The 13,400-nt window shown below is 39.9% G+C and overlaps 1 protein-coding gene across 4 annotated transcripts in view; it reads right to left on the bottom strand.

Annotated features, from left to right (window-relative positions):
• Positions 1–13,400, bottom strand: part of PARD3B (par-3 family cell polarity regulator beta) — a 916,117-nt gene that overhangs the window by 388,101 nt on the left and 514,616 nt on the right. For all 4 annotated transcript variants that reach the window (XM_036319101.1, XM_036319103.1, XM_036319104.1 and 1 more), the window contains exon 12: positions 1,522–1,692. In XM_036319101.1, the coding sequence (XP_036174994.1) occupies positions 1,522–1,692 (171 nt within the window). The remainder of the gene's footprint in view (positions 1–1,521; positions 1,693–13,400) is intronic.

Below are 13,400 nucleotides of genomic sequence, written 5' to 3'. Positions count from 1 at the left end.
CTAGAGTAGGAATCAAATTAAACCAGAAAGCAGCCAATTCTTTCAAGGATGGGAGCAATAGATATGGGTTTTACAACTATGTACATAAGTAAAATGCATTAAATATTCATGGAAGCCTCTCTGTCACTTAAGCAGACACAAGTGTTGAAATCCAGTTGGCTCATTATATATAGGCTCCAGTAATTGGCCAATTTACATTTATTTAACATTTACAAGGTTATGTACAGAAGAGTAAAAAGGTGCAGTTACTCCTTCCCAATAGCTGATAATATAACAAAGTAAGAGGCAGTTTATGTGTACTACTTCAGCTAACCCTTCAGACGAAGTAGGTCTCAGATGGAACCTTTATTCATCCATTCAACAATATTTATTAAGTGTCTACGATGTGCTGGGAAATGAGGGATAAAACAGACAAAAGTGCCTGTCATCTACAAGTACCCAGCACTCAACTATGGATGTCTTCACATTGCCTGGAAACGGCCAACCTGGGATTTAACTCAAGTAATCCAAAACTACTTTCTACTCTTGTCAATTTGAAAACCCTTTATTATTTTTTTAACTTGAACTTATTATTAAAACAAATATTTTAGTTTTTTTAATAGTAATCTATTTTAATTCTGCTCATTGTATTATACAAACATGTTTTGTTTGAGAGAACGTGTGTCATTTGTCGATGCTTTTCTTAACTGCTCTAAACATTTTTCTTCTTATCTTTTCTTAAAATAATTTCAGCAGCATTTAATAATCTCTTCATATAAGAGAAAATAATGTTAACATCATTGTATAATATATATGATTGTATATGTAATACTTGTTTAATATAAGTATAATCCTATAATTGTAAGTAAAATATTTAGGGATATTAGCATTCAAGAATATTTTATGCTTATACTTCATGTGTAGGTAAAAGTATTCCATACAATTAAAAAATCCATAAAGAAAACACAATAAAACATTTTAAGTATTTTTATTTAATTAAAAGCATATATTTAATAACATAAAATAAGCAGTTTGCTTAATAGGTCACATTTTAAATTAGTTAAGTTCCCATTCTATACTATCCACGTGTGCATTATGGGGGATAATGCAGACATTTGATTGCTTTATAATGATCTTCACACTGAGCATTGTACATATCTGATTAAGAACTTTCTAAGGTATGGACACTGCTAGCACATCAATCAAAGATATAAAAAGATGGTGCATAGTTTAATAATTTATTATGTGAATAAAGCCTTATTCATAAAGTCCCGGGCTCTAGGAATTTCTGGGGAAAAAGTAGAAAATATGGTCCTGTTACATTTGATAAATTACTTACTTTATATGCACATTTTTACACCTTCTAGTTATGCCTGAAATATACAACCACCTGTTCACCACATAAATCCATCAGAGAACTTCTGGGGCATATTTTTCCAATTTCAGAATCTGTGTAAGTCTAGCTACCATACTAGTGATGGAAGTTTGCATATTCAGGAGGCCATTTGGGCAATTTGCTGACAGAAATATGGATTTGCTCACCTCCATCGGCCTCTCTGGCCTCCTCAGAATCACCAACTGGATCATCCCTCGTATGTTTCCTTCCATGGACATTGATCGTCTAAGTGTTTCCATAGCTTCATGGTTGGACTTTCCCAAGAGAGATTCCCCATTAACTGCAATCAGCTGGTCGTTCATCCGCAGACGACCGTCCTAGGGCAGAGGAAAGAAAAACAGTCCTAAACAGAGAAAAGTCTGGTGATGACATGAGGCTGTTCCAGGGAAAGTTCAAGTTTAAATACAAAAACAGAAAATAATTCAGCTATTAGAAATGATTTATTTTCTATGGCAGAAAAACGTTCTGGAGCTTATCAAATAGTCACAAAGACAAGCAATAATGAATTGTGTGAAAGTATTTTTTTAGAAATCTTCGAGTCCTGAGACGCAATAATGTAGATGTTTGTATAACGTCTCTTACCAAGAATCTTTGGCAAGTATGCAAACCCAGCCTGATTCTGCCATTTGCTCTGGCAGGGACCATGTTGCTGACTCCAGGAAAGGGGTTTGAAAACCAAAGGAAGTGGTCATATCCCTTAGAAACAGGGTTTGCATTATTAGGCACAGAGAGACATCACGCTTAAGTGCCTTGTGCATGACAGTGGTAATGTGTCTTCAGATGTTATTGCTGCTCTATTGAATAAAATTCTCATGTAATTTTCTCTAACACAACCAAAAGTTGCTAGTCTGATAGTCTGCAAAGGAACACAGAGGTCTGTCTTGAAGGACCAATTTGCTGTGACGTCCTCTGGCAGAAAAGCTTGAGAAAGGGGATTGTCAAGCCTTTTATAAGGAGGTTCTGACTGCTGAGTACTTTGTCCAGCATCTGCAGTAACGAACGGCACCTCAGCATGTGACTAGGCAGCCCGGACTCTAGACTAATTCAATTCTCGGCACCAGTCATCCTCAGCCAGAATCCCTCACAAAAAGGAGTCTAGCAGTAGCCAGCTCTGCTGACAAAAGAACTTGAGGGGACCACAGTTCATCTCCCCTACAGGCAGCCTGGTGGTGAAGGGGTGCTTAAAATATTGACAGTCAGATTAGAGACATGAATTATGTTTTGTTGTCCACTAGGGTAGAAAGTTCTTGCTATGAGGCACAGAGGCAGTGTTCTGGATGTTATACCATGGCTGCTGCTAATAAATGTAATAGAAATAACGGTAGGTGTGTACAACAATTTACCTTTCCAGAGATTTTTTTCCCCATTAACAATCTCAAGTGATTCTCACAGAATCCCAGGCAGTGAAGTAGATTAATGCTTTTCTTCACATTTTACAGATAAGAAAACTGAGGCAAGGAAGTGATATGACTTGCCCCAGGTCACAAAAGCAAGGTCCAGACAAACCAATCCAAGGTCAGGTATCATGCACCTGGTCTCTTCAGTGTCTCCTAGAATTCCCTTGTTATTCCTCTCTAGACGGGAATTGGGCAACACTGAAACAGGGTCAGGAAAACATTAAAGAGTGTTAGCAGTTGGAAGCATCTGGGATCCATGTTCAAATGAACAGACTGAAATCACAAGGAAAACACTTCCTTAAGAAAGGAGAAAAGCAGACACAAAGTGACCAATTGGACCAAAACTATGGCTCTGGACGAGAAATCCTGTGGACAAGTTGATGAGCTTCGACTAGTGCGGTAGCAGATGGTCAGAGGACACTCCTCTGCTGACAGAGGGAACAGGGTGAGTGGTGACAGCTGCTCTGGGGAGTTAATGTCTTAGAAAAGCACTGTATACACCACCTGCTGGAGAGGGTGCTGGTCACGCGGCATCTCGGGGGCCACCCAAAGGAGCATACCCAGTCTCAATGAAGAAATTGAGATGGCAAGGCAATGGGGTCGGTAGAGAAGGGTGACCCATCAGAGCTGTAAAATGCCTGAATGGGCTGTCTCAACAGAGCTCTGTCCCCTCCCTTCCTCTTGTTTTCCCACTCCACTTAACCTTTTACCCTAATTTGGAGCAAGTCTGGAAATGAGATTTACAGGAAAGGCCAATTGAGGAAGAAATCTTTTATTTCTGTTATCTATTTTGAAGGAGGCACAGAAAGAATAAGATTAAGGTTACTGGAAATGGGGGTAAAACAAAAACAACCATAATGGTTTAGTCCTACGAAGGAAGACATTTGATGGAAGGAGGATTACTGGGCTGAATCTTGTGAAGGAGGTTAGGAGGGTCGCTCAAAATCTTTTTAGGACTGGTTTTTAAAGAGGAGGAGGAAGCAGAAGAGTTGGATCAAGGTCCTAGCTCTGTGAACAGGAAATGAGGTCTAGTGTTGGATTTGTAGAGGCTTAGTCTTGGCAGGACACCTTGTCCTCTGGAACAGGAAGAAGAAAGATAAAGTTTGAAACTGTATGAATATCTGTAGAATGAAGGAAATGAACTCTGAGTGAGATCCCACCTGGTAACCTCTTGTGAACCTGCTCTGTGAGGTCTGGGACCAGGTCTGTATGAAGAGGTAACCAAGAGATAAGGAGATATAAAAAGAACATTTTTTGGGGGGAGGGGGGGGGGAGGGAGCGGCGGGAGAGGTAAGTAATCTCTTACCAACACGTACTAAGCACAAGCTTTTCTTTCCAGCTGCATTCCGAGTCTCAAGCATGCAGAACTACACTGAAGTAGAACATGTTTGCTGAATCCAAATCCCAAACAAAAAGGCAGGTCAGGTCATCGCAGGGCAGCTGCGATTTTTTTTAGAGACATTCACATTCATCACAAGTAGCACGGTAGAGCTGCGGGTGTGATAAAAATCCACACTCTCTCATTTTCAGGCTTGGCTAGTCTGTTGCTATCGGTGTGTGCTTTTTCTTAAAAGATAAACGATGGGTAATTTCACTAATGGTGATGCCGCTAAGCACCATGTTGTCCTAACATTTAGAATATAATCACAGAATTTAGAGCTGGAAGCATCCCTAGAGGTCATCTTGCCCAACCTCTTCTGTGTACAGATGAATAATGTGATGGCCAAAGAGGAGCAGAAACCATTTATTGAACTCCTCTTAAGAGAAGGCACTTAAATTAGGACTTGCTCAGCTAGTTAAGGTCAGCACTGTGCCAGAAGAGCCCAAGTCCTGACTTCTCGGCATCACCTATTCACTAACCATTCTGTCGTCTACAAAGATGGCCATGACTAGTCCCTAAGGCAGTAATGCTCCAAGCAAAAAGGAACTTCAGACCCAGAGAGGACAATGTGTTACATGATATCTCCTAGAAGAGAAACCTACCTGCAAAGCCACTCAGATGGCTAAGGATGTGAAGACAGGAGACTGAGCTGGGGGATGGAAGAGCAAGGAAGTGAACTAGAAGAGGGAGAAAAAAGAAAACACCCCTCTATATATACCTCCCCAGGTCTGGTCTTAATGTAAAATGAGGTTGGTTCAATGAGGTCATTACTCCTCACTCATCAAATATACTCAAAATTATGTATGTCTAGTCTGCTTTGGAGTAATTTTGTCAAGAAGAGTAGTTTTTTTATGGCTTTATTCCCTCTCCCCCATTGATACTATGTTCAAGCAAATGCTTAATTAAGCACGAGGATGCTAACTCTCATCAGCTGATTGTATATAAGTGAATTCAACTATCTAAGGATATTCCTCAGTAATTTTAGGATATTTATTTCATTATAATCTGAGCCATGCTTACATTTGTTTGTTTTTAAAAAATCCCTTTCTACTACGGACTGAATGTTTGTTATCCCCCATGCCCCTGCCCGAATTCATATGTTGAAATCCTGACTTCCAACATGAGGTTATTAGGAGATGGGGCCTTTAGGGGTCATGAGAATGGAGCCCTCATGGATGAGATCCCTGCTCCCTCTGCCATGTGAGGTTACAGCAAGAAGATGCCCACCTATCAACCCAAAGGGAGCCCTCACCAGACTCATATCTGCTGGTGCCTTGATCTTAGGCTTCAGCCTCCAGAATTGTGAGAAATAAATTCCTGTTGTTTATAAGCAGCCAGTTGATGGTATTTTGTTATAGTAGCCTGAACACACGAAGACACTTTCCTTCCTAATCACAATGACAGCAACTATACTCTCACCTCTGGCAAGCCCATAACCAATGTATCCATCCTCAAGCTAGGAGAGTGTACAGGAAATTTTCCAAAGAGGAAGAACAGAGAAAAGATAAGAAGTAACTTCCTCAAGGGCACTTTAGGTCAAGTAAAAACTGGTAGGAGATTTAGGTCTTCTCCGTGTCCTGGGCTGGCTTCAAATCTCATCAGCCCTCACCTGGTTCTAATGCAGGAGGAAGAGTGAACTGGGAGACAAGATGTTTGAGTTTTACATCTCCCTTTAACTGAACACTAATACAGGCCAGTCCTTGTGCAAATATTTGGCATATGTTCTCTTATTCATTCCTTACCACAAGCCTTTGATACTACTCTCTGCTATTTAAGAGATATAAAAAGGAGGCTCAAAGAAATTAAGTGACTTGTTAAAGGGCACAGGCATGACTAGGTATACTTGTCTTTGAATCAGACATGTAGCTGTCATGCTACATTGCGTCTAAAATCAGAGTTCTAGAGATGATTAAAGGCACTACAGTTATTAATGACAAGAATTATTAATGATTTTCTACTTTGTGCAGTCATTGTGCTATAACCTTTACATGCACTAGACTATTTAATCCATACAGCAATCCTATACATTAGGGACTATTTCCCCATCTTATAACAAGAAACCAAGGATCAGGCTGGTGGAGTGCATTATGACAATTCACATTTCTAAAAGCTGATTTGAACTGCTTTATTCACTCTCAAGTTTTCAACCACTTTGCTAGTAATTCTTGTGTTTTGGAGGCTCTTAGCCTCCTTTGAGAATCTAATAAAAGCTACAGAATCTCACCTCTTAAAATAAATATGGCCCTAGCCAGTTTGGCTTAATAGATAGAGTGTCTGCCCGTGAACTGAAGGGTCTCAGGTTCAATTCCAGTCAATGGCACATACTTAGGTTGCAGACTCGATCCCCGGTCCTGGTCCTGGCTCGTGTGAGAGGCAACCAATCAATATTCTCTCTCACATCGATGTTGCTCTCCCTCCTCCTTTCTACTTTCTTTTTTTTTTTTTTTAAATATATTTTATTGATTTTTCAGAGAGGAAGGGAAAGAGATAGAGAGAGTTAGAAACATCGATGAGAGAGAAACATCGATCAGCTGCCTCCTGCACATCCCCCACCGGGGATGTGCCCGCAACCCAGGTACATGCCCTTGACCGGAATCGAACCCGGGACCCCCCAGTCTGCAGGCTGACGCTCTATCCACTGAGCCAAACAGGTTTCGGCAACTTTCTTTAAAAATCAATGGAAAAATATCCTCAGATGAGGATTAACAACAACAAAAATACATAAATAAACAAAAAATAAATATTTACAACATGGTTTCTCCTCAGCTGGACACAGTACCAAGTGATTTTAGCAGTGGGGGCAGTCAGGAGGAGGCATTTCTAGAGTGGGATCCAGTGACCTTGGAGTTCAGCTCCCACTGAATTCAACGGCTTCTGGGTACTACCTCTGCCATGATTGCTGGTGACATTACATGGTTCAACCCACCTCTTAGGGCCAATTTCTTGTGAGGTATCTTTATCTCTAAAGTTCTCGTGATTATAGAGGGGAGAGTAAGGAAGCCATGGTAAAAAAAAAAAAACACACACACAAAAAAACTTGCCACCACAGAACCTGAGACAAGCATGAGAGAGTAGGCTGGCTTTCCCAGGAGTAGCTGGCCGGGGCCCAACGCCAGTCCGCATTAGGCCATGGTGTTGAGAGGATTAATCACGACCAGATGTCGGCTCCTGCCTCTGCATGTTTCTAAAGTGGCCCTGGGTAAAGCCTTCTGGGATAGTATCCACACCCAGAGCCCAAACCCCAAAGCCGGGCTTCAGACTGCAGAGCAGGGTAGGGTGTCCTTGGAGCGGGTGGGCCTCCAGGCAAGAGGGCCCCTGACTGGGGGAGAGGGTGTCCTGAAAAACACCTTCTCCACTCCCTAAAGTCACTCCATGACAACAGCTGCCTGTTGTACTTTTAAACAGTCACAACAACAAATCCCAATCTAGGAAAGAACCTTGCATGTCAGATTGAAATATTTTAATTTCATTGAAAAATAGTAGTGATGAAAGGAACAGAATAAATCAAGATTTAAAGTACAGTTTTAAAATAAAGAAGTGGAATAAAGAAAGTTGGTAAGACTGGAAGCACATAAATTCTTGTCTTGAAGGGTACTTACCTCCATCAGCCAATGCTTTACATCATCTGTCCTAAGACCGTTTCAACCCACATGAATGGGACATTCCTGCCCAACCAGAGCTCTATTTTCTAGGGGCAATATGTTGCATTCTGGTGTATACGCCACAGTGACTTGACCCACACTCTTCCTTCCGTCCCAAATGTCCTCTGCATTCCCGCTCACCTGTTGAATAGCTATCGTTTATAACAAGGCTCAGCAACTGCCTTCCATTCATATTTTTCTCCACAGACAGAATTAATTGCTCCATCCTCTCACCACCCATATTTTATATTTGTCTACCATCACCCTGATCATATTAGAGTTGTTTATATATTTCCCTTATTTTGCTACTACCTCCCTAACTTATGAATGAGCTGCCTTCAGTTTTCTGTCTCCAGTCTATTGTGTATTGCATAACTCACTGCAGATGTTCAAGAAATACTTTCTAAGTTGAGTCACTTGAAAAACATTTCATTCAGGTGCTTTGGGCCTGGTGTAAGTTTCAACTACAATAGACCAATTGTTTAATTTACAAACTATGACTCTGGGAGAGCCGTGAATCCAGGCTGGCTCAGATACACCCGCACATGTTCCAGAACCTTTACAGTTTTAAAAGTGAAGCTTGATTACTTACTGCGAACTGGCCCAATATCAGGGGGTCAGCTATGCAAAATTTTAAATGTATTGACCTAATTCAGCTATTGCCGTAAAAGTCTCACTTCATTTCTATGTAGCAAACCAGTGAAGTTCCAGCAACATACTATTGACTCAGCACTGCGGCATCTGAGACTTTTTAAAAAAGATATCTGAAGAGTATTTCTTTAGAGCATCACAATATACATAAAAACCATTCTGATATAATGTTTTCAAAATGTGCTATAATTCTTTCCATTTTGAACACCTCCTGGAAACATGGGGCATAAACAAATACACCATAAGTATGAGCTTTTATTATAGTCATTACTGATTCTTACAATTTCCTCAGCAGGACAATTTCAGAAGTCCTGACTTAGCACAAATATTCACTGGCCTCCGGTGCAGTGATAGCATCCTCTGCTTGTTTTACACTTTTCTGTCTCCTGTCATTTCAGTTTCCTCTCCATCCTTTCCTCTCCACTTCCTGATTTTCTCTTTTCAGTTTACTTTGGCCTAGAAAACCTGCTAATAAAAAGTTACCAAGGCGTATGTTATATATGAATCAAAAAGATTCTGCATGAATGCCTACCCGGATTAGAATCTCAGAGGCTTCTCCAACTTATTGAAAAGTATTTATTTACTTAAAAAAACAAAACAAAACAAAGTGTGCTCTCGTCCATGCTATGATTGCTAAAGGCCTGGTAACTAGAAACATGGGCCCAAAAGCAGAGCATGTAGAACAGCGGTTCTCAACCTGTGGGTCGCGACCCCTTTGGGGGTCGAATGACCCTTTCACAGGCCTCACCTAAGACCATCGGAAAACACATGTATAATTACATATTGTTTTTGTGATTAATCACTATGCTTTAATTATGTTCAATTTGTAACAATGAAATTGGGGGTCACCACAACATGAGGAACTGTATTAAAGGGTCGCGGCATCAGGAAGGTTGAGAACCACTGGTTTAGAACAAAACTCTGAGCACATTATAACTCCTATCAATCCCTACCAGGAAGTGGGGCTTGGCTTCCTAGGTGAAAGGTGCTGTTTTCAGACAAAGGATCATCACCTTAGGATATCAACTTCTGTAGATTATAATTTCCTTTTTAATTAGGTCTACCAACGCTTTATTATTATTCAAGCCTACTGAGATCATCACGGAATCCAAAATATACATCAAATTGATGTAGAGTTCCAAAGTTTTACCCAGCATGGTATAAATTTGTTCCTCATTTGCATGTCCATGCATGAAATAAAAATGAGAGAGTGATAAAGATCAGCAAGAAAAGTAACGATGGATGTTGAATTTTAAACGTAGTATTACAATTGGTATTTTTCTCATTTTTAAATTACTAATTTCACTTCTTCAGGTAAAATTCTTTAAAAACATGTTTTTATTGATTTTTTAGACAGAAAGAGAGAGCGAGCGAGATAGAGAGATAGAGAGGCAGCGATCGGTTACCTCGCATCCAGACTGGGGATCGAACCTGCAACCTGGTTATGTGCCCTCACTGGGAATGGAACCAGCAACCTTTTGATGCACAGAACGATGCACAACCAACTGACCCTCACTAGCCAGTGCTTTGTGTAAGATTCTTAATGGAAAAACAGTGAGTGTGACTTTTTCCTGGTAAAGTTCCTGTTTTCAGTTGTCCATAACATGTATAATATTTTTGTGATTAGGATGAACTGTAGAGTTTGGCTTCTAACATTTGAGGATTTGCAATGGAGCTATTTATACCTTCAGCGTGTATGGTCCTTTTGTCAAAGGTATAAATGTAGAAGATATGACTACTTGTAATGATCTTTAAGGCTCTACCAGTAGAAAACATTATCAACTTTAAGGAAAATGAATAGTTAAAGAAATCATTTAACATTAGTGTTCCTTAAAAAGCTGTTCTTTTTATCTTCCTTTAAATTCATTAATTATAGATCTGTCACATGATTTATAGATACCAGCAGAGATGAAGGTGGAAATTACTCATGCTGGGAACTCCTACCGGACCCTGTTAAGAGCTTGGATGCTATTAAATGCTCCTCATTATGAAGAGACTGGGAGGTTTAGCATCAGCCCATATTCCCAGAAATTCTGGAACTGGGCAGAGTCTCTCCAAACATTTATATTTTAGTCATTTTAAAAATAGGAGGATTGCTTGTATTAGATAAAACTTTATCTTCTACCAATTACTAAATAGTGTAAGATTATGAAATTCTGCATCGAATTTCCTAAGCACACCAAAATCAAATCATTTAAATTATATCTATTTCATATTCTGAGTGCATGCATTTGCAATTAGCTATGTCAGGCATTTTTCCTTCATTTAATTTCATCATCATCAAGTAGTATTTATTAAGCACAAACCTCGCTAATTAATTTTCTAGAGAATAACAGGTATTCTTAAATTCATTCTATTTTAGAGCCCTTAAATAATCTACCTGATACATGACATTTTCCCTTAGCAAAAATTGTCTTTAAATTTTAATTTTACCTTATTATTTCAAGGTTTCATAGGACACTTTTCAGTCCCAAAGTCCGTATATTCCAATAAAAAAATTAGACTGTGAGATTTTGGTTTTTACTATATGTTAATAGTCTATCTCAATCTTCAAAATATCACTATTCTAGTGATATTTTTCTAAAAGTGATTCATTGTTAGGTAAAAAAAAAAAATAAGTAGTTTAAGTTAGTATAATCAATAGATGTAAAAATGCATTTTCTCCAAAAAAAGGTTCAATTGACATAGTACATCAAAAGCAACGCAAAAACCAAACTAAACAAGCCACTGATTTCAGAATTCAAAATGTTTACCAAGTAAGTGAAAACATCTAAGATCTTCAATCTGATAATCAAGGTTTCATGGAGAAAAGGACAAGCTGATTTTTGTGTGAATTTTGGGAAAGGAGAGTATTTTTCTCAAGGTATTTTTTTTTCTAAATGCAACAAAGACAACATTTCTTTTCACCTAACAGTAACAACAACACCACATTAACTTTAAATTCCAATCACAAAAGCGGAATCTTGGAAAAGCATCCTCATGGCATACTAATGTATTCCACTCATAGTGCCTGGGTCATAAGAAATTAACACATATGCTTATGTCTAGTCCAGCCGTGGGCAAACTATGGCCCGCGGGCCGAATCCGGCCCGTTTGAAATGAATAAAACTAAAAAAAAAAAAAAAAAAAGACCGTACCCTTTTATGTAATGATGTTTACTTTGAATTTATATTAGTTCACACAAACACTCCATCCATGCTTTTGTTCCGGCCCTCCAGTCCAGTTTAAGAACCCATTGTGGCCCTCGAGTCAAAAAGTTTGCCCACCCCTGGTCTAGTCTATGTTGGTTCTGGAAACAGTTGCCCTGTACTTCAGGGGCAAATGCCCAGGAAGAATGACAGAAACTGAAGTGAAACTACAGACATACAGTAATGCATGTTATTGTTTAAGCATATTCGGATCAATACTTCTAGTTGTAGTTGGCTGTTATGGTCCAAGGTCACTTTGCACATTGCTAAGGAAGCTCAACGCGATGCCTCGGAGGGGGCCACTGACAACTCTAGATGCAAAGCAGTCTGAAATGGCAGATGCTGTGTCCAGACACGAACAGGGAAGAGTTTCTGGGCTTCTTGACTGGAATTTAAATATTTAAGCATTTGGGTAATTCTGAATAAGTAAAAATATTACTTTGTCTTCCCTTAGAGTGAGTGAGGTATTCACTTCCTAGGCTAGCTGAATGCTCTTACTTTCAAATAGAGCTTTACTTCTCTGTTAGAAACGACTCAAATAAGAGCTGAAATGATAGAAAGCAGTAGCCTGAAAGGTAAGGGGGGAAAAACAGAAGCCTCCAAGTGCAGTCCCAGTCATTCCAGCATTTTACATCTGGCAAGAAGTAGGCTACCTTTGTTTACACCAACCGGGGAGAAAACAGCACACAGAATCCACAGGAAGAATTTGGTCATCCTTTTCAAAGGAGTTTAGTTTTCAAAAACCTACCTTCCCTAAAGGGAAACAATACCTTGAGAACCAATTCGTGGTCTGAAGGGCCAGGAGGAAGACTGTGCTCCCGCAGAAAGATTATTTTGTTGGTTTCAGGTAAAAACCAGGGGCCAGATGCTAAAGCCCATGTTCCCCAAGCTTATCTCCCCTTTGCCCCGGGGACCTGCAGTCTGTTACATTGGTATCTCCTGAACAGGGACAGGAACAAAGTCTCAAAACAATTTTTGTAAAACATAATCCTGAATCACAGAGTGGGTGGCAATTTTCTGAGGAGTAATGGTAGATGATTGGAACGGCAGAAGGAGAACAGCGAAATTCTCTTTCTGTTTTCCCTAGTGAATCAGATTTCTTGTGAGCAGTGCTTAGGCCTCTACCCTTTCCACTGCACGAAGTAAACAAGACAAATGGATACCAAACCTTCACAATAAGGCTACATTCATGATTGATGCTGCTTACTGCCTAAGATCAGCTATAAACATGCTGTCCAGTGGGCTTTAATGGTGTGATCGTCTGACTCAGCAGACCAACATCAGGAAAGAAATTTACATAAATGGAAAGCGAAATCCTTCTGCAAGAAACAGGCTTGTTAGAAACTGCTTAGGTCAGGAGATGCTCACTTTCACAAACATGGACATGCATATTAAACCAGCGCTCCGGTAGCCGCTTGCGCGTAAGTTATTGCCCATAAAAAAGGCTAAGATGTTTGCTTTTAATTTCCCCAAATTCATTTCCGTTTCAATTTTACTTGGAATAAATTCTGCAAATAGAGCTGTCATCAGGAATAAGAAGAGTGATATCAAGCTGATGTCCACCAACACGACCAAGACTCGCCCTCAAACGCAGCACATGCTTAGGTGGCTTGGCTCAGCATGACAAGCCTGATACAAGATAGTTCCAGGGCAACGGGCCCTGATCTCTAGGAAGATAAACCGAGCGGATAAAGAGCCTGCATCCCAGGGCAGCATAGCACAGGGTCTGAAGGCAGACTGCCTGGGTTCAGCTCTCAGGTGAAGCAA

This window comes from Myotis myotis, unplaced genomic scaffold (genome assembly GCF_014108235.1).
Source record: "Myotis myotis isolate mMyoMyo1 unplaced genomic scaffold, mMyoMyo1.p scaffold_m19_p_8, whole genome shotgun sequence".
In the NCBI taxonomy this organism is placed as follows: domain Eukaryota; kingdom Metazoa; phylum Chordata; class Mammalia; order Chiroptera; family Vespertilionidae; genus Myotis; species Myotis myotis.
This window is presented reverse-complemented; position numbering and strand designations above follow the sequence as displayed.